A 22,428-nucleotide genomic window follows, 5' to 3' on the forward strand; every position below is an offset into this window, starting at 1 on the left:
CTACAGTACTTCAACTGACTTACTGTCCATCAATGCTAGTTTTCACCAAAGCGAAGCAGGAGAGCATGACGACTTTATAAGTTGATAGTGTATTATTTTCTGTATTGTGCAGGTCTTGATCAACAAAAAATAACTGAAATAGTAACGTGCCTGGCGTGTATTTTGTCCACTTCATTCTGCCACTGCAAAGAAAAACCCCAACCTCCCATTTTAAAAAACATATTACTGCTCACGAAGCTTTTAAAGTCGAGATTTACGAGTGGCACCTGAAGGCAGCAACAGCCCCGCTGCTGCCAAGGGGAGAATCTCCCCTTTCTTCTCTTTTTATCTACGCGTGGAAAATGATGCTGCTCGCTGATTGGCTGCTGGCTTGCTGACTTGCGCTCCATCCTGCACGCCGACTCTTCACAGAGCCGGGACTGAGCGTTCAGTCCGCGCGCTCCTCCTGGTGATCCCCGACACCGCGACCCACCGCTCCTCCTTACACACACACATACTCTCACACACACTCATGAGTGCGCGCCACCGGCTCCTGCAACCTGCAGACTTCACCTGAACGAGTAAAGCGTAGGGGGGACAGAGTCACTAAACAATGCGTGCACATTGCATTATGCGATACCGCAGGTTATTACTACTTTTGCGCTCTTTTAGGAGGTAACGGCGGAGGTGGAAGCTTGCATGCCATCACCATGGATTGCCTTTTTCTTCTGATCTGGACTTTACCCATCCCGCTGGTCGGCTGCAGCTCAGTCACGCTCCTGTCCACCCTGTTGTCCTGGAACATTATCAAGGCATGTGGCAAACGCATCCACTCTTACAATCCAGCACATGCAACGATCTGGTGCTGGGACCAAAACAAACAAACACTTGTCTCTTTTTTCTGATTTGTTATCAGCGGCACGGTGGCGCATGGACTGCTGTGCTCTCTGACTGTGGGTGAAAAAGTTAGACAAGTGGTTGTCATCCCAAATTAAACCTGAGTGCAACTCGTGTTTCAACAGAGGAACTCCATTTATCATCTTTTCGGTTTCCACTTCTTTCAGTGCTTGTAACCTGTTGCTACCTGTCCGGTAATAGCATTTTTTTTTCATGTTTTTTGCAGACGCTGCACGTTTACTGCTCACACACCGTCACTGCCGGCTATTCCTCCAGCGACAGACACGGATTAAATCACGGTGAGTGCTCGTCTCTTGACATCTATGGAGGTTTCTTCCAGCTGGCGTGCTTCCACGTTTGTAGACAGAATGTGAGTAGAGTGAGATATGGCAGTGGTGAGCTCAGTGATTGGACCAGTGGTTCCCAAAGATGGTTCTTCAATGAAGCAAGTAGGAATATTAGAATGCCATTGTTGATTAGGGTGCTTATTAGGTAAGCAATGTTAGGAACCCCCTCTTTGGTCTTTATGATGTGAGGCTACTTTAATGTCTGTGGAGGCACAGCCCAGATCCATGAGTGCAGGGATTCCCTGTCGGCTGCTTTGACCTGAAAATAAGGAAACAAGTGAAGATGATTTACTCACTTCCTACTGAGGGGAGAAGGGATGTTTTTCTCTGGTTGTGAAGAGAGCATCTTGATTCCATATTGAAGGGTTTAGTTGAAGAACATACAGACACTCAGACCTTTTGCCAGAGCTGAGAGAGGAAAGAATAAAAAAAAACTTTTGGAGTTTGTTGTACATTTCTGCTTTTACTGTGGAATCTGTATTGAAGTGGTTAGTAAATACATGATTCTGGCGTTTCATTTGACTGCAGCACCATGACAACCATGATATAATCACGACCTCTGGCTCTGAAGTATTGACCCCATATCTAACATGCGTGGAATTATGATGTCGGACCTATGGCTTCTGTGGAAAGTCATCTGCGACCCGCATGAAGTGCTCTGCTCTGAGCAACAGCTGAGTGCTTCACCTTTCCCTCCCAACACACGCCGGTCGTCTGGGTGATGCATGATGGGTTTCTGGGTGCATTTCCGGTTACACCTGGCTAAACGTGATTGCATCTATGATGTCGTAGATGAAAATCTGTTTTTTCCCCCAGCTATTTAAAATGTCAATAGTAATTATCATGCAGCAAACATATTTTTGAGGTGTGAAACAGCGTCTCAACCAACGTCAGCTTTACGGGAATGAAAACCAGAATGCAAGTGTTTACTTTTATACTTTTAGTTTGGTGTCATTGTCTCTCTCCACTGACACGTATAAGCAACGGCTAAATGTTATTCTGGAAAATGTTAGAAATAACTAACTGAAGCTGAAAGAGATGAAGCAAGCTGTTATAAATGTGTGAACGTGAGAGAGCACAAATCCTTCACAAAATAACCGCGGTAGCAGAATCATCCGAGCGTTAGATGTTGTCTGTCTTGTGACTCTCCCTTCCATCCCTCTCGTCTTCAGACTACATGTTTGTAACCCCCGTGGAGGTGGACTCTGAGGGGGGATACCTGAGCCACGATGTGACCAGGCAAAGCCATCGCAGCAGGAGGTCCCTCTCTTCCTCTCTGCACTACCGGCTCTCGGCCTTCGGGCATGACATGCACCTGGACCTGCGTCCGTCCTCTGTGGTGGGCCCGGGGTTCACCGTGCAGACGCTCGGCTCGGATGGCGTTGCCACGGTGATGGATGATGTAGGGTTTCACGACTGCCTGTATCAGGGATTTATCCGGAACCTGTCGGCCTCCTCAGCAGCCATTTCGACTTGCTCTGGACTGGTAAGTGGCTGCCAGTGACTTTTTGATGAATCGCAAACTTTTGTTACGTGAAAACAGTTTTACTTTTATTACATGGTTATCTCCTGAAGTGGATAATGTGGCTTCTACGTGGTTTGAGAAAACGTATCGCCCCTTGGGTTGATGAAACATTACCAAACTATTCCAAATGATCTCCAACATGCTAATGAGGATGTTTTTCATTTGCTGAAAGGTTTCGAGGACTTTTTTGGAAATAATTTGTCTCTCATTCAACATCTTTTGGGCTCCACCCTTACATCAAGCTCTGTTCCTTTATGCCCTAAATGCCGTCTGTCCTGTAATGACCCGATGGTTTTGCTGCATCATTGTCTGCACAGTGCAGATCTTGGTTATATGGGTGAACTGTAACATGACATCATTACCCATGAGTGTAAGCATCAGTTTCTCGGGCTTTGTGAGGCACCTCTTTGAACGATGGGAGGTTGGGAGGAGTGGGAAAAGAAAAGAGAATGGAAGGATGAAAATAGGAGAGCAGGAGAGGAGAGACATGTTACACTGCTGATGGTACAGCACATGAAAAAGGGCAATGATTCAGTTGAACTGTTATTTGTAGTGCCAGCACACATGAGAGAAACACCCAGCGTACTGTCCAGAGGACAGTCTGAGGAAGAGAAGACTGACCACAAGTAATTCCTGCAGGAGCTAATTTAACAGTTGCAGACAGTGCATCTATGGAAACAACATTGATCAACATTGGCTTTGGAAGTGACATGGTGAACAGTCTAGCTGGCCCACAAGTCCAGCTGTTCACACCAGCACTAATTGTATGATGGTCTAGAAGTGTAGAACTGGTTGTGCGGCCTTGTGGGAAAGTGTTTTCATCACATTTTCCATGTCATTGCCGCCGTTCATGTATCTATGCTAAGGTTTGGTCACTGCTATTTCCAGTTATTCTCAGTCACCACACCCTCTGGTGTTCTGTGTAGATGAGTATTATGAAAAAAAACAGCTCAACATTTTGAGAAATTAGCCTTCTTTCAAAAAAAGATAAGATAAGATTTATTGCTGACATGGAGTCAGGATGGGTTTAGCTTAGCTAATTTCTAATGGGGCGACTCCTCTTTTTATGGTCCATTAGAGTCAAATAGACCATAGAGCAGGGTATGCTTTAGGACGGGGCTACCTTGTGATTGACAGGTCTCTACCACGACGTCTGGTCCGGGAGTGTTTTCGTCTTAGAACTTTTCTCCTTTCACAGTGTGTTTTCGGTTCATGAAAGTTAATTGTGACATTTTGGTCCCTTAAAATGTACTGCGTTTGGTTGGACTTAGTTCCACCCTCTCGTGTTCCTTCTTGTTCCAAAAATCCAAGATGGAATGGGCCAAAAACTAAGATGGCGACGGCCAAAATGACGAACTCGAGGCTTTGATGCAGTCCACAAACCAATGGGTGACGTCTTAATGACTTGGCCCACCAGCACACACTCATTCCTTTACACATCCCACTCCAACCTGGACCAGATGGACACACTACACCTCCATAAAAGCCCTACCTCCATTTATCATCCAGGCGTTCATACCTCCTCTTGCCTCCTCCGACTGTGCTCTGCCCTGCTCATTTGTCCTCCGTTTGCCCTGACTCTACATCTCCTCTTATTGCAGCAATTAAAGCCAGGGTGAAGTTTGAGCCGCATTGCCGGCACTGCTAATCTTCACATTGTCCCTTTCATTAGGCTAGCTCCCACTCACAACAAAACACAGCTGACCCGTCCTCTTAAAAGCGCTGTGAGAACACAATGTGATTGGGTCGTGATTGCATCTGAATGGGCCGCGATGAACACTTTGATCTTTTTTTTCCTCCTCACAAGCTTTTGCCTACTCTTTCAAATTTTGTTTTCTTCTTCTTCCTCTCCCAAGTGCGACCCCGAGGCATTGTTCGTTGGATGTTCACTCCGCCTGTTAAATGGACTCATGTTGTTGTATTGCTGGCAGATGAGCAACATTGTTAGGAAAATGAAAGATGACAGATTTTCTGGGTCTTCCCCTCGTCTCTCTGTTTCTCTGGGTTTACGCTGTTGGACTGCTGTGCGGCTTAGAACAACGAAAGCAGTTGACCCTCGCTTTTCATCTACAAAAGTACAAATGAGGAAAGAGCCATTCAAGCCTGCCCGATGCAGTGGTGGGCTCGAGAAAGAGATTAAGCTGGGATTAAAAACAATGGTTAAGGAGAAGAAGTGGAAAAAAAGAAGAAGAAGAAGACAGGGAGATCCAGGAAAACACCAGAGAGAGAACTGCAAAGAGGGTGAAATACTGAATGGCTGGGCTGGGCTGGGAGCACAGTGCTACAGATAGAAAGTGTTGTGCAAGAATAATGTGAATTGACTGTCTGGGGTGGAAGCTCCCAGGGTGTCTGGATGGTCTCTTTATAGAGACTTGGAGAGATGAACTGTTTATATCAAAGGGCTTTGGAGGAGAAATGGGGGTGAGAGCGAGAGAGCGGGAGAAAAAAAAAGCTTCCTCTTACTTCATGTCATTGTCTCCTTTCAACAGAGCAGATGAAAGAGGAGAAAAGGGAAAGGAAAGTGTCTGAAATAGTTTTTCTTTGGACTTGACCCTGCTCGTTAAATGCAGCAGAGGTTTCAGCACCGGCTTCTGGACCAAGCCTTTTTTTTAAACATGGCCCAGTCCAAGCAGATGGAAGGGATTCAGCTGTTAAAATGAAGACCAGGGCGAGATGATATTAAGAGCAGGGATGAATGGCAAAGAGGGATTTACAGTAGAAAATCCTCATTAATTGAACATGGTGTTATTCGCTGCTTTTTAATTACTCTCTCCGTGTCCTCGTTGAAGCACCAACCTCATTTTTTCAAGGGAAATAAAGATGTCTGTCTCTATAGCATGGACGAGATGTTTCCCATGTAATGCGCTCTGATTCGTAAGAGGGGGGGGGGGTCCTCGCTCTTTCTTCTTTTGAGGGTCGCTTTGCTCGTTGACCCCAATCCTCTCTGCTCATGGATATGGGGGTGTGTGTGGGCGGTGTCAACCTGCACTCTCACAGGTTCTTTGTATGTAGTGAAGGTTCAGAGCTGCTCGCCACTCGTGTGAATGCAGAGACAAGAGGTGATTTACTGCTCCCCTCTGTCCTCCAAGCCCCTTCCCAGGATAGGATTCTTCTCCCTGGGGCGACGAGGGCAGGTCTGAGACCTGCGCTGCCGGGCCTGTGAGAAAAATAGTCACACTAAAGAGCCTCAGAATGTCGTCAGAATGTTGACACCTGTTTGCAGCTTGCGAATGAACAATAAAGTGCAGTAGACAGACAAATATGCAAACTGTTGATTTTTATATTCAGTCAATATTTTTGGGTTGATTTTAAGATTATTTGTACTACATAATATCAGAAAAGAGCGAAAAACAACCCATAACAAGTCCTAAACCCGAAGATCAACCGACAGTCATATACTGTAGCACAGAAAAAGAAGCAACTCCTCAAGTCTTTGAGGGAAATATATGAAATACCTTTTCCTGCCGATGTCAGCATCTGAATTTGGAATTTTTATTTTGTTGTCCGTTAGCTATGCAGCTACATCCAAGACATTGTAATTGTATATACAAGTGTTGTATAGGAAAATATGCAACATTTGTTCAAGTTGCCCTGTATGACTGCTTTAAATAACACTTTAGGTCATTACTCACATCGTGACATGTCTTCATAACTGAAACATTTGATTGTTGGATACACAACACGACAGGCTGGCTGTTCACCTTGTGGCCGACCGTGACCGTTACGGTGACCTTTCCCAAGCCCCTTAAGGCCAAGTCAGAGACAGGTTAGGCTCTATGGAAACTGACCTCGGTCAGACAGACCAATAGGTGCAATTCGTGGGATCAGTTTTCCTCGGGTTGATACCCCATGTGCATGGTATCCAGTTGTGAATAAAAGAAACACTATTATTAAATATAATCATCTTCAGGGAAATGAAGCAGAGGACACATTAATAATAAGTCAGCTGACTGTTTAGAGGAGACCATCATGTATCAACTACATGAGACGAGACGCGTCACAAACTGCCGGATGCAGTCTGATTTGACTCAGTGATTCACATTGTATGACTGAAATGGGTGTTTTGAAGTGTTTCCTCTGTTTTAAAACCTTTTCAAACTTAAATTTGGTTTTACTCTTCATATTCATACAGGTATATTACAAAGCAATTAGGAGCAGTGGGCTGCTGTAAAGCCCCCGAGGAACAATGTGGTCTTCAGTCCTGAGCAAAAATACTTTAACATGCGGACCGGAGGAGCCGGGGATCGAGCAGAAAGACCCGCAGAGCCACCCCATCATATTCCCATATAGTCTTTAATCCTAGTGAGCTTCTAATAATATTAGAAACTAATCAAACTTGTATGTGGTGATATTTATTTTCTTTTTTTTTTACCACGGTATAGTTTCGGATAAGCTTGGGGAGACTTCATGGATATGTGTTGGGAGTTGGCCCAAATGATCCAGCAACCCCCCCCAGATATCACAGTTTACAGCTTAAATGAGTGTCTGCAAACCCATGTGTGAGATAAAAGAAACACCAGAGAAAGTGTCAACAAACACCTCCTCTTTACTGCCCATCATCTTTTCCAGCAGCTCAGATCAAACCCCGTCTGATGGTCGTCGTTGACGCGGTGCCGCGTGTTGTGGCAGCCACCGGTGACTGTTGTAAGACTGGAGGTCAACCTACGACCTCTGTCTGTGTCTACCAGGCATGGGGTTCCCTGTGGTGTGAAGAATGCCTTTGCTCTTTTCCCGGGCCGCATGTATTGTGGCCTCTGGAGGTGCTTGTGGTTGAAGAACCCATCACCATGTATGAATACAGGTTTGAGTTCCATTACTTGTTTGGGAAGATGTGACATCCTCTCTTGCGAAACAGTTTCTGGCATCAAATCCTCTTATGTTTTCTGGTTGTGTTGTAAAATTGAATATGTATTACAGGAACAATTGATGATTTAAAAGTCAGTTCCATTCCAAAACTGCTGTACGGGATTTTGAAATGACATTCAAATATCTCAAAAAAGGGTTCGTAAACTACATCTGGAAAATAAAACTATTTGGGCCAATAATTATACATTTAAACACTCACTTGTTCTGTTTGAATGTTTAACATGTGTAGATGGTAATCCCATCAGACTCCTCGTGGAGCTGAGACAATATATGATTACTCATCCGTAGGGCTCGGAACCGAGACAACTTGTGATGTGTGCGTGTGTTTGTCAGTGTGCTCCAAATCCCTTCGGCCTTTAGCAGAGTTAAAATGACACATGAATGACTGATTTCCAGCCAGTGCCCGGGCCATTTGTACCTGTCGGTTTTCTGTAAAAGGCAAACAAATTGGAACGTCTCCCCACTACAATATGCCTCTCTGGCTTGGCCATAATTCAGCGACTGGGCTGGGCCACAGAGGAGCTCAGAGCCTGGCGCTACAAGAGGAGAGTGGCCCGGAGCCGTTCCCTGGTGGTCTGAACGCTGACAGTGATGTAGTGCCCACTGTTAGATGCCAGCAGGAGAGGGGGGTCAGGCTCTCAGCATGGGCGTGGGATGTTGTGTGTGTATGTAAAAGGAACAGAAGAAAACTGTGTGTGTGTACGTGTGTGTGTGAGTGTGTGCTTGCACGTCCTTTCTAGTCTGTGCAAGGTCTTGCTCTAAAGACTAATGGCTGGTGTCGAGGTCTTCAAGTGGATGCTGCAAGCTCCACGAACAGCCAATACATCAAATCTGACCTACTATTGTCACCACTGCATCACATTGACTGGTGCTGTGGTAAAACAGTGCAGGCTTACATTAAAGTACCAAGTGCTGCCTGGTTAATAAGGAGTACCAATGTGTTTCTTGTCCTCATGGCTCAGTCTTTGTTGGCTGGGATGAAAGTTTAGTTCAGAATAAAATAGAATCCTTTTGAATATTGTAGCCCGAGTTCTCAACTGCCGAAAAGCAACCTTTCAAGCCCCAACCATTACATTATAGTACAATCTATTTGGTGTGCATTTCAGTTCCTGGTAGAGCGGAATCTGGGCTGAATGGTGCGAGGGGCACAATCTTGTCCTTGTGTTTCAGACTGCTGGGTGAGGATGCAGGTTAAAATAACACAACCGTGGTGGCTTCCTTGGGTCAGGGGGCAAATGAAAAGGTTGTTGATCGTAAAGGTGGATATATGGCCCTTCAGGACAAGGTTGGACGATGTGTCCACATTGTGAAAAAAGTAGTGTCTACCTCTGTAGGTGCGTGGAGATGTCAGTCATTTTACAATAGGTCAATAAAACTGGCTACGGAGCAATAAATAGTTAATGGTGTGTGATAGCAACTGTGAGAGTTTCACATGAAAGCATGGAGTGGATGGGAAAGAAGAGGTCGTCTATCAGTGTGCTGCATCTGTTGTTTATAACTTGATTTGACCAGATTTTTTGGGGTGGGTTTCCCAGGTAGGATAACACATGTCGACCCATTCTCACCTACAGCGAACGGTTTTGGTCTGAAGCTTGAAGGGCTTGTTCATCTTATCATGGTAATATTCTTCATTCTGAATATATTCCATCTACGTTCTTTCAGTCCTAGAATTTTGTGAAAAATGCAAAATGAGTGACTGAATGAATTTATGCCTTTTGGATAAACCATTTTATCATTGCTGAACATGAAGACCTACTGCAGAAACACTGTTTTACTTTTTCCAACTCGTGAATCTTTTTGCTTCCTCGACAACCGTCATTCAGCTCCTCTGGGTGTTAGGGTGTGACAGGCACATATGTAGCGATAGCAGACTTCCCATCTCCCATCTCATTACTGCATTTCTTTCAGCTCATTTAAATTGCACGTTCATTTGCATCGCAGTAGCCCTGCATTTCTGCGTCAGCAAAAGTGTTAGGGCTGCACTGTAACCCAGTTAAAGATCAATTAATGGTGCTTTTGATTGAGGAGGACATTTCCATATGTATGGGCTGGTGTGGGAGTAGTCCTCCTGTTCCCTACTGTGTCCACACGGGATGGCGAGTGGGACCATGCCCAACGGCTCCAAATGACAAAAGACTCATCCAACACCATTAGGTTTATTCTCTTTGTGAGTGCCCACCTCTGCTTTGTTCCCAGACATGCTTAGAGAGTGTCAGTAGGTTGTTCAAAGACAGTTAGTGAGCCCAAACAAGGGCCGCAGGACCCCGGGCTATTGCCACATGTGATCCTAATCAGTCTTTCACGAAGAGGGTTATCTAGGCATACTAAAACTAATGGCATGGCTGCAAACGACCTGGCTGAACACTACTGTGCACTGGGAAATACAGTCATTTGAAGTCAAAGGAGGAGAAATTCAATGACAGGGTTATGCCCTGTCATTGCTGCTTGGCTCATGTCTACTGTGCCATCTTCTTCTGATCCAAGATCCAAAATAACCGCCTCTCCTCGACCCAGTTCTAACCCCATTTTAAAGACACATAATTCACTCGAAAAAACCGTAATTACTCAGATTGTGATGCCGTTGAATAAGTTTGATGATGCCCGAAGGGCCTCTCTGCTCCTGTATGATCCCCCCCCCCTCACCACACACATGATCATCTGCTGAGCTGGAGTGCAGATGTGCTTTAGAGCTCAGTAATCACCAGCTTGGGGCTTCTCGCCGCTCGGCACCAGTCTTTAACAGCATGTAAGCACTTACTCATTTGCCTTATAATATCATGGTAGGAAACCTTAAAAGAGAGTAGAATTTATACAGAGACAAGCTAAAGATTCTGTCTCCCCTGACATAAACCGTTATGTTGCCAAAGAGAGAGAGAGAGAGTGGGAGCTGTTTGTTTGTTTGGTTTGGCTTTTCCATAGTTTTTCTCATGTAGAAAAATAGCTCGTTGGTTGTGGCCTGGTTCAACCTGTAATCTTGACTGTGTGAATCTGTGCGTGAGAGTCAGAGAAATGTGTGTGTCGGCATTATGGGAGGAAGGTAAAGTGGCGTTTCACAGAGGGTTCATCCCTTTAATTTAGCCAAGTGTTAATGTACTGAGATAACTAGAGGTCTGCTGTATCAACGCTACAGATGGCCCTTCTCTGGTGTCTGCGGAGGGCGCTGTGAAAGTCTACAGCTCATATATCTTTTTTCATTGCGCATCATTAAATGTATCGGCCAGCACTTGAAAGCATTGGGTTTGACACAGGGAATAATGTGGTACATGTATTATTTGCAAGATGCTTCATATTTTAAAGCTCAGGGTTTAAATGTGGTGTTGATCCATTGATGCAGTTCTGCTGAGAGCTGCAGTAGGTGATGTGATGTGACGGACAACAGAAGATCGGACTGGGTCAGTTGATGAAGTCTAAACCACTGCTCCAGCTCTATTTTTATTCTATACTTAGTACCTATTGGTGTCCCGATGATGTTTGCAGAAAGCACTGGAATCAGACAGAGTTCGATGCAATAGAGTTTATTCTTCAACCCGAGCTTACTCTCTGGAGAGCAACTGATTCATTCTGTTCTTTACATCTTATATAGTGCGGCTGACATCGCCTCTTGGTCTTTAAGCTCTTCCTCCGTTTCCTTGGATACAACAATATTTTTAAATACACCCATTTTACCTCATTCTGTTGGAATCTCAGAGTGTACCAAACTTTCCCTTTTCATGCCCCCTTTCAGTAATTAACATCTTTCAAATGCCCCCTGTCCCTAGACAACATCTTTCTAATGGGAGTTGAAAAACTCTCCAGCCCCGGCCTGGAGCAGCCTTCCCCACACCTGTTGTGACTCCAGTAGCGTCAAGGTGAAAAAAAATCAATCAGGTTATATGTTAAACAATTCAAACCACACTATATTCCCACTAGTTTTCAGTATATAGATATCATATATGCAAGTTGTAGACGTTTAGATATAATCAATGGTGCTAAGTCTATTATGCTAAATCAAACTGCAACAGATGTTTTACCTTGTTGGGTTTGAAAGGCATGTAATTGTAATTCTGTATTAGTTGTTCTGTCTTGTACTCACTAAAACATACAGTGCATGCTGACCAAAGAAAATGTGACTGTACACACACCCACACTACAACATTATTACCATCCCTGCAGATGGAATACGTTTTCCTGTCATGATCATCACAGACACATCCATCTGCTAACTGCTGGAAAAGAAAGTGGAGAGCTGGCAGATGTTACGATACAGCGAGAGAGAGAGAGAGAGAGAGAGAGAGAGAGAGAGAGAGACAGAGAGAGAGAGAGAGATGTAGTGGATGTGAGTTGTAAGTTAATGAAGTAACTTCTGTCGGTTGGACCTTTCATAGACTTTAGACAAATTAGATGATATGCATTTCGAAAAGATAATAAAATGCAAGATAATCTCATATTACGTTTATGAATCTAATGTTCATTATATCTTGATAAGCTCAGTGAGATGTTCTAAAATGCTAGTTGATGGGAGAAAAAAATATGAAGTTATCTCCCAGTGTTGTGGGATGATTACACTGATATTGTTTGTCAGATGGAGCTGTCAGAAAAAAATACATTTTTAAAAGAGGAGTATTTGATGAGGTGTATGTTTGACCTCCTCGAGCACTGTTTTGAATTCTAATCTATTTTGGGAAGCTGCAGTCATTTTTGCCAAGGACCTTCTCTTTCTTAATTCAAGTGTTGGATTCGATATATTTAGTCCATGGCCCAGGGGGACATCTTCTTGCAGGTTGAGCTGTTAAGTATCTAGCTCGAGGATGTTTTGGCAGATATTGATGTGCGGAGGTTCAAGCCATTGACACAGCAGAACAAAAAATTCCCAACCACTGGACCGTGTGGACCTGACACATAGTCAAAATAATGAGGTTTGACAACTGACTTGCTGTAAAAGTTACCATCGCACCAGGGAAGATTGATGGATTAAGAAAATGATTTATGAACAGATCAAAGGATGAATGGATGGATGGATGGATGGATAGATGGATGGATGGATGGATGAATAGATGGAAGGATGGATGGATGGATAGGTGGATGGATGGATGGATAAGTGGAAGGATAGATGGATGGATAGGTGGATGGATGGATGGATAAGTGGAAGGATAGATGGATGGATAGATATATGGATGGATTGATGGATGAATAGATGGAAGGATGGATAAGTGGAAGGATAGATGGATGGATAGGTGGATGGATGGATGGATGGATAGATGGATCGGTGAAAGGATGGATAGAGGGACGAATGGGGCTGATGATGGCAGTCTGCCATGTATCCAGTCACTGTTTTGACAACAAGAGCCTTGCCATGGCTTCTCTTTTGTCTTGCCTCTGTTTATTTTGCCACCTGCTACTCTGGGGGGAATGGGGTCAGCTCAACAGGAGCAGGGGTCCTGTCAAACACACACTAACATGCACACACACACACACACTTCAGTAGGTTGCTGGGGAAGCAGATGACTCCAAAACACACACACATACACAAAGAGGTCAGAAGTCACTGGGTCAAAGGGTGCATGTGTATGTTTTTGATAAAGTCAGTGAGCGTGTGTGGATGTGTGTCTGTGTGCGTCTGATTGATTGCACAGCTATTTTGTGTGCATTCGGTGGGTTGTGGAGTGAATTAGGTAGAACTCCGTGGTTAGACGGAATGTTTAATGTTCAGTAGCGCAGTTTCTCAGTTTAGAGGGCAGCTAAGGCCACTCGACTAAACCAGAGACCCAAAACACGGAGCTAGTCTGCTGCTCAACAACATGGTGGTGAGCTGGACATGTTCATTCGCTTTGTAACATGTAAACAAAGGTGGGATCCATTCAGATCTTTCCCATTTCTACAGCAGAAAATGGGTTGAGTGGTCACTTTCACTGGTGAAAGATGTAGAAAAAAATAAATGCAGCCATATATGCATGTCCACATTAAGTACAATGTGTGATTAAGTGTCAGGTAATGGATGAAGCAGTGAATGATAATTATGCTTTTTTTGCCTGTATTTAGATCCTAGATTAACAATTCCAGGAGCAAAAGATGTATCAAAAGTATTATTATTATTATTAGTAACATGTTTTACTTCTCTAATTATATCAATCTTTTATTTATATTTTATCTGAATTAATATAGGCTTACCATCTTATTTAATCTTGTGTTATCTTATGTCAACAAATGTTGTCTGCCATAAGTTAATCATGCTCTGAAGTAAAGTCCTTTCTTGGATTGAACCCATTGTTGTTGCAGAAATGATTTAGATGTTGCTAAAACATAGCTCAACTATTATGTCTTCCAGCTAAATAAGACATCTCCTCCAGTCAACAGCTGTATGTTCTTGCACAGTGCACATCTGCCTAATGGTAGGATAGAGTCTGGTGGTAAGTGTAGCTGGTCTGGTTGTGTCTGGAGGTGTTAGCCTTCTCTGTATTGAATATAAATAACTGCTGGCTTCATTCAACAGCTGCTTGTTTTCTTTAAAAGCAGTAACTCAAGAAACAAATGATGGACAATATAGAAAGAGTTCCATTGTCCATGTCTTTTGTTTTTGTGTCTTCCAGTCAGGTCTGATCCGTGTGTCTCAGGAAGAGTATTTAATTGCCCCGCTACCCCAACATCTGGCTGAACAACACAGCTACAGCGCCCCCGATGGTCACCACCCGCATGTCGTCTACAAACGCTCAGCGGAACACATTGTGCACAGAAGATCCAGCAGCTCAACCAGCACCGGTTCTTCAATGCCCGACAACCCGTATCTTCACCATCAGCATCATCAGCAGCAGAATCATCACCATGACTACCAGCATGGAAAGGTGCGGAGGCAACACTTCTGCGGACGCCGCAAGCAATGTATGTAAGGGAACCTTATATTCCGTTTACTTATTTTATTACGTGCACCTTTCATACAAATGTTACAAACCCAAATGGTAAATGGACTGTACTTGTATAGACCTTTTCTAGTTATGCGACCACTCAAAACGCACTACATGTCATCCTTCACCCATTCATACACTGATGGCAGGGGCTACCATGCAAGGTGCCACCTGCCCATCAGGACTATCTAACATTCATACACCACAGGAAAAGCCTGCAGGAGCAATTTGGGGTTACGTATGTATCGACATGGACTAGCGGAGCAGGGGGTAGTGCGTTTGGGCTATGGCGGTTGATGCCACTGGGGATGCAGGAAGAAAACAAAGCATCCTGTGGCAGAAAAGTTAAAACAGACTCAACTGTTGGAGTTACGCTGCCTGACTTCACGCTGATTAAATGGATGCACGTAATAGCAATTCTGTGCGGAGTTTGGTAGTGTTTTTCCTGCAACAAACTCCAGCACAAGACACGGCCCCTCATCTTTTCTTGTCCAGCTGCTGTGAAATGAATGAAGCTGCCTTCATGTGCGGTTGGAAATTTCAAGATTATAACCCCCCTCCCCCTTTTAGAAAACAATGTAAAATATAAACTCAACTTGGGGGGTCAAACTTCACAATATGACATCACACAAATAGGTTATTTACACTCCTACATCGCCGCACAACCCACACAATTGCCGGATTTGGTGTGAATGCACCCTAACTCAGTCACCAATTCTTTTTTTAAACATACATCTGTGGTTTACAGACACACGTGGTAAAAATGCATGCAACTGTTATATGGATAATTCAGATAAGTATGCAGTTAACACTGTCAACTGCAAGTATGCAATTACAACGTGCCATCATGGTTTTACTTTTTACTTTGCTATTGTGATTTATAATGTAATCTATCAAAGCAACAATGTAATATGAAAATAATAATCATATGTCAATATAGGACAGACTCAATGGAATTCACCATTGTGGATAAGATGCAATTATGTACTGGACAATCACCATACATTCTAACAGAGTATTGTGATATGTGGTATACAGTGTAGGATCCCACAATGCAATATGTTTTGACTTGCCATGGATTTTTTAGCCTATTAATCTTTAATTTAACATTATTTCTCAATCTCTTTACCAAAAAGGACAATTTCATTCAAATTATATTTTTTGCCAGGGAAGAGAAGCCACAGAAAAAAGCAATTAAACCATTAGGAGACATATAAGCGTTAGCCTAACCCTAAAACTGTATTCTTCAACATAAAGCATTGCATAGCATTATTTTCACCACTTCAAAACGTGAAAGTGTTTAATATTTTAGAAAGCGGTTAACCCTAAACCACTGCAGTCTCTAGATATGTCCATTGTAATAGGGCTACATTAGCCTGAGGCTACTCAGCCCACAGGCTAGTTAACAGTGTTATCTCCCCTTCTCGTGGTGAGAGGTAGGAAGCAGTGTGGGGAGTGAATTTCCTGTCCCTTCAACACCAGAGCCTGTGCCCTTATCACCCGGCACGAGCCAGGAAAAAGACTGCCAAGTTCTTTCTCTCTCTCTCTCGCTGTATTTATCTCTCTCCCTCATGCTCTCTCTGTCCCTCCTCCCTTCCGTCCCTTCCTGTTTTGCCCTCCTAGACGCTCCAAAGCCTCCCGCTGAGGACAGTTTCATCATGCCTGACGAGTTTGCGATACCTGAGGTGGAAGGACCAGGAAGGGCGAAGAGATCGCCCATTAACTCCAACAGGGTGGGGGGTCTGAATGTGGAGACCCTGGTGGTGGCGGACAGGAAGATGCTGGAGAAACACGGCAGGGACAACGTCACCACCTACGTCCTCACCGTCATGAACATGGTGAGGGGTGGGAGAAGGGAGGAGAGGGAAAGGAGGAGGTGTCACGCAACATATGACATAGTGATGGTTTGAAAATGCACAGAAAATCTGTTGTATTGCTCTGTTCTTCCCAGGACGTGTTCATTTATCTAACATGGGAGATTCAACAGAGCAGTACGACCTGCAAGGCAAGGGTCACATGACAGACCACGTTAGTCGAGCTAGCTTTAAGGCAAGCTAATCTGCTAGCACGTTTTTTTTCACAGCCTGACATTTTGCAGTCTTCTTCATCAGAATATAGATATAAGTAATTTCCATTTAAGGTGAGCTGATGGAACTTTCAAAAGAAGAAATAGGATGATCATTATCCTACAAATGAAAAGTTGAATTCATAAGCATTAAAATGCAGCATTATGCTGCGTTCACACCAAATGCGGCGCAAATTATTCGCGCGAGTAGATTACATACAAAGTCTATGCACAGACGCGCTGAGACTGGCGCGGCGCGATTTGCCCGAATTCGCGTCAAACACGTGAGTTGAAATTTTTCAACTTCTGCGAAATATTTGCGTTACGCCCCAGCGCGATAGCCTATCAGCGTTGAGATGCTCCTCCTGTCATCACTGACGTCCTGCCGTTGTTGAATCAGGAAATAAATACTGTAGCCATCTGTGTTCAGCCAGAGCTCTACGATCAAATCGGCATCATTACGTAGTTATTTCGGAGTCCCTTTTTGTCGGAGAAGACAAGTACAAATCGGCATCATTTTGTAGTAGTTATTTCGGAGTCCCCTTTTGTCAGTTTATTGCCGTTAAATCACAGCCAAATCAGTTTATTTTGTGTTCATACAGCTATAGTAATCAGCTACATGTGGCTTGCTAGACACAGTGAATACACCTCGATACTATGTTATGAACCCAGACATGATGGCGTTTAGTTTCCCGGGATATCTGTGACTTCCACAACACGTACTAAGCAGAAATAGGTTATTTTTTCCATGGTTAATGGCGGACAGTTGAACGGCTTTCAGGGCGATAAACCACGCCTAACCTCCGATGCGTCCAGCGCGATTCACGCGATTCACGCGAATGAACACAAATAGTCCCTGGCGAGACCGGCGGCACGAATGACGCGAATTCGCAGCGCGATGAATTTGCATTTGGTGTGAACGCAGCCTTAGGCTATATTCAATGCACTGAAAGGTTTTGCTGCTATTGCTATAACTGGTCTGCAGCAGTTTAGAGTGTCTAATGTCATCAAATGTTAACATTACCGAGTCTGTTGGGTGACTTTGTAAACCCGCTCTATTTGTGCTATTGTTGCGCTACATTTTAACTCTGTCACATTCTAATCGTTAAATGTTGCCAAAAAAAATGCCGTAAATGTAGCATAGTAAATGTTGCATCAGCTAGCTTAAAATGTTTTAAAAAATCGGATTAGCTTGAAGTTACATTTTAATGAATATTCCTCGTGGGTGAAATGTCAAATCTGGGGAGAAGTAAGCATAACTGTTTCAAATTTGTTTGTGCTATCATTTGAAACATTTTATTGTTCAAATCACAATTTGTGAAAATTGAATTGAATGTGAAAGAAGAACAGGAATGGTTGATCAGCTAGCATTACTGCATTTTTCTTTTTGCTGAAGAGAGTTTTGCTAAATTTCTGAAGACAGATATTGTTTACCATTAACCATTGTCTAGCAGACAAACAAGCAGGGCTGCTTAAAAGTAGCCTCCGGATGTCTTCACTCTGTCTTCAAAAATGTAAAGTTTGACCTTTACCCTCCATATTTGCAGTGCAAGACATTTTCGTGATATAGGAAGTCTGCTGTTCTACCTGTAAGCTAACCCAGATAAGAGCAGTGCATACATCTTACTTATGGCTAAACATTATACTGTAATTCTGATAATAAGATGAGCGCTCAGGACAATTAGAAAACCATGAATATTAGATTTAGTTCTACTCCTTTGCAGGTCTCCAGCCTTTTCAAAGATGGCACCATTGGGTCGGACATCAACATTGTGGTGGTCAGCTTGTTGCTACTGGAACAGGACCCGGTGAGCTGATTCATACTATAATTCTGCCAAAATGTGTTTTGCACTTATTACTGGCGAATGATGAATTCACTCTTGCTCTGTATCTGTGTTTTCCAGCTGGGCTTAACCATCAATCACCATGCTGACCAGTCCCTCAACAGTTTCTGTCAGTGGCAGTCAGGTCTGGTGGGGAAAGGTGGTAAACGGCACGACCACGCTGTTCTTCTCACTGGATTGGACATCTGTTCCTGGAAGAATGAGCCCTGTGACACCCTGGGTAAGATAGCTCACCATAACAAGCCAAACATCCTACTTCTTTAGCCAAGTGGGAAGCATCAGTTGACAGAATGGAGTATAATGACAGAGTTCTGTGAGATGTGGGAGCTGTCTTCGACGGTCGTCAGCTGTCTTGCGGTGACAACATCCCACAATCCCTTGCATGAGTTATGTTGTAATTTTGGGCATGTAGACAGGGGAAGAGGTGATACTGTGGGTGTAGACATTACACCAAGGAGTAATGGAAGACAGGTGCAAGCAGAGGAGATTGAAGATTTATCACTGTGACCAAAAGCTACATTTTACTGGGTGTGTTCAAACACTGACATAAACCCAAGCATGCGTGATTTTAGATAGTGACAGTGGAGATGCAGACAAGAAACATGAAAGGGGGCGTAACATGCAACAAAGGTCCTCGGCCAGAAATGCAAACATCAACTTGATTAACTGCCAATTAAGAGGAAAGGAGCTTAAAAAGTATCCTGCCATGGTAGTCCTTCAAATCTGTGTGAAAAACAACCATACGTGTCAAACACCAAGGTCTGGATAAGCTAAGTTGAACAAAGAAACGAATGTTGACCAAGAATGATGCCTCACCATGGGTGAAGTGACCAGTGTTGCACTTTAGGATGAGCTTATGTTCAGTTTATCCATAAATCTTAACGCGTGTAGGAACAAAAGGCAGCTGGAACAACATCAACGCAGCCAGCTAAGCTTCACTAATACCATAATCTTATTGCTTTCACACCACTAATTGTTCGTAATCTCAGGGCAGCACCGTAAGTTATTAACTGCATGAGGTAAAAAAAAAGAAAAGGTGAAAGGTGACTCATGATTAGAATTATTTATTAACTGTATGTTGTTAAAGTTATACATCTGGCTATTTAATTCATATTCATCAACCATATATTGATGTTTTTACTATACATGTTCTTATATCTTTGGGTCCATTAGGAGAAACCTCTGCCAGAGAAGACAGTAAGAATATTTTCATCAGCTTGTCTGTTCCAGTAAATCCCACATCTAGGATCGCTTATCTTATTCCCTAATGTGGTCTGGTCCACCATCAGCAGTAGTCCTCTAAACCGAGCGGCTATCAAAGTCTAGGAACAAACTTAAGTCCAGTTGGCCCGGGCTTGTGAGGTTGCAGCTGGTGTGAAAGCCTCCACCATGCATTTATGTACGCAATATGCAAATGTGTCAGATGTTTGTTGTCTGCCAAATCTGTCAGACATTCTAACGGAAACAATGTGCTCAGTTACACCAGAGGAAAAAAGCCAAAAGGATTTTATGGTTGGATATTTGATTTTCTTACCCTTCAGCTTTTTATGCCGTCCGTAATAGCCAAATTCCTGTCTACACGTATACAGATATTCTTTTCCTCTACCTTTTGGCTTCTCGTCCAGATGTTTTAAGTTACTGAAACAGATATTTTTGAAAACGCCTTCTAAGGCGTTACTTTGTACCTGTGTGGACATGTAAAAACGGAGTGTTTGGTAAACGAGGAAGTCATCTTTTCCAATTAGCGCGTGCCCATTTCCCAACCTTCTCAGAGTCTTCCTTGGCAGGAGACTGTTCCTGAAAGGCCATTTTTGCGTTCTAGTGTGGTTGGAGATATTTGGTAAAATGAATGTTGTGTGGACATCATTTTATTTTTTCTGTATACGTATAGACAGGGCCTTAGTATCTCATAATCCTAACACCTTTTCCCTCTCCCTCTTACTTTCTCAATGCAGGTTTTGCCCCCATCAGTGGAATGTGCAGCAAGTACAGGAGTTGTACCATCAATGAGGATACGGGACTGGGCTTGGCCTTCACCATCGCTCACGAATCTGGACACAAGTATGTTTGACAAAATCTGCAGCTATCTTAACTATCTTATTTTTGTTTCCATACACCACATGAGACCACACAGACAAAACCAGATGAAACTATGTCAGACCGTGGTGTCATCTCTGTGCTGTGAGTAGTTGTAATGAATATATATTTAATAAATTAAATGCGGTCTAATTTAAAGAAACAAATATTCTCTGAAATAGGAGCATTACGTAAGAGCACTACCTCATCCACTCCATGACACTTCATGAGAGAATAATGGAAACTGCCTCTGGCCACATGGCTCAGTGTTTCCATACGTTTCCATTGAGATAGAAGGCTGTCGATTTCATGTTGGGCTAAAACGACAACGCTACAATATGTCAGAATATCTATAAGATGCAATATCCTGATGAATTTGGTCAGCTTGTCCAGAAACACGATGACTCAAGGCTTAAAACTGTTCATGGCAGATGAATGAACAAAGAGGTAAGTGCTAAACATGTCGCAGTGAAGAATGAGTAAGTAAGTCTCAGCAAGCGTGTGTGATTTTCTGATGACTGCAACGAGCGATATCTTTATTTTACTATATCCTGTGAGTGAACAATGACATCAGCTCGATCAGTTGAAGAATAACCGTCATGTTCTTTTTCTTGGAAGCCCAAACTTCTACTCATTAAGGGACTTGCACTACATGTCTTTTTTATAAACTATAAAGTTACATGGTTCTTTTTTTTTTTTGGTTATCTAGTTTTGGGATGATCCATGATGGCGAGGGGAACCCTTGTCGCAAGACAGAAGGCAACATTATGTCTCCAACTCTGGCTGGAAACAACGGGGTCTTCTTCTGGTCCACCTGCAGTCGGCAGTACCTCAGCCGCTTCCTTGGGTAGGTCTCATTGCCTCGTGCAAGTGCACAAGCACTTTCAACTTTGCTAGTCCCGTTGCTTTCTCCCTGACCGACACGATTGGTTTGCTGTGTTCACCAGAACAGCCCAGGCATCCTGTCTGGTGGACGAGCCCAAGCAGATTGGTCAGTACAAGTACCCTGAACAGCTTCCCGGGCAGCTGTACAACGCAGACACGCAGTGCAAGTGGCAGTTTGGTTCCAAGGCCAAACTGTGCAGCCTTGATTTTGTCAAGGTGAGATCTTCATGGCGGCTATAGTCTCCTATTGGTTCACTCTCAGTGATCAGGGATGTTTTCCCCTGCAGCACGAAATTTCTTTTCAGCAAAAATGCGAAATAAAAATGTGCTGCCTCCCCAGCATCAAATATCAAAGTTAGAGACTGGCTGGTGATCAAAGTGGAGCATTTCGAATCTAAAGCCAGATGTTTTTCTCAGGAGTTCAACAAAAAAAGAATAATGGACTTACATTCACAAATATTCAAACTGCCAAAAAACTCAAAATGCTCGTGTTGCTCCATACCTGCTGGACATGTCAAATGGCAACTGTTTAATGACAATCAATCAACCATATCAACTGAAAAGGTGATGATATGTTGGACATTTTCTGCTGCTGTTTCCAAAGAATACGTTTTTTCAGGTTTTAACCGGGGTGCTCTCTAGACACGATCTATGGTAAGTCTCCTTTTTGAGAAAGTTTGGCCGCATGTTATACGATCCAACAAAGACACTATACACCAAAGTAAGAAGAGGAAGGAAAAGAAGACGGATGATTCCTAAAGGCGGATCATTAAACTAAACCTGAATTGTGCTGTTACAAAGAACCAAATCTATAGCAGTATATGTGAATTGTCCTGGTTTTACGTGGAGCCCAACATTCCTCAATCAAGCATCATTCATGTGTCCCTTTGCCTAAACTAAGACTCACTAGATGAGCCTGCGGCATGAGATGGAGCACCCGGATCACACAGGGGCTGCAATTGTCTGCTTTGCAGCGCTAATGGTGCAGTGCTTAATTGGCACTTTATTAATTAGCATGATCTTTGCACAACAACCCCCGAACCCCCCACATTTGACCCACCTTTAT

The 22,428-nt window shown here is 43.4% G+C and overlaps 1 protein-coding gene across 1 annotated transcript in view; it reads left to right on the forward strand.

Annotated features, from left to right (window-relative positions):
- The first annotated feature begins 461 nt into the window (after nt 1-461).
- Nucleotides 462-22,428, forward strand: part of adamts18 (ADAM metallopeptidase with thrombospondin type 1 motif, 18) — a 68,651-nt gene continuing 46,684 nt past the window's right edge. The window contains exons 1-10 of the mRNA XM_031846829.1: nt 462-791; nt 1,103-1,175; nt 2,396-2,709; nt 14,181-14,469; nt 16,116-16,330; nt 18,282-18,365; nt 18,462-18,621; nt 20,357-20,462; nt 21,187-21,324; nt 21,425-21,578. Coding sequence (XP_031702689.1) covers nt 690-791; nt 1,103-1,175; nt 2,396-2,709; nt 14,181-14,469; nt 16,116-16,330; nt 18,282-18,365; nt 18,462-18,621; nt 20,357-20,462; nt 21,187-21,324; nt 21,425-21,578 — 1,635 coding nt within the window. The 5' untranslated portion in view covers nt 462-689. The remainder of the gene's footprint in view (nt 792-1,102; nt 1,176-2,395; nt 2,710-14,180; nt 14,470-16,115; nt 16,331-18,281; nt 18,366-18,461; nt 18,622-20,356; nt 20,463-21,186; nt 21,325-21,424; nt 21,579-22,428) is intronic.

Source organism: Anarrhichthys ocellatus, unplaced genomic scaffold (assembly GCF_004355925.1).
Source record: "Anarrhichthys ocellatus isolate YVR2014 unplaced genomic scaffold, GSC_Weel_1.0 scaffold6, whole genome shotgun sequence".
Classification (NCBI taxonomy): domain Eukaryota; kingdom Metazoa; phylum Chordata; class Actinopteri; order Perciformes; family Anarhichadidae; genus Anarrhichthys; species Anarrhichthys ocellatus.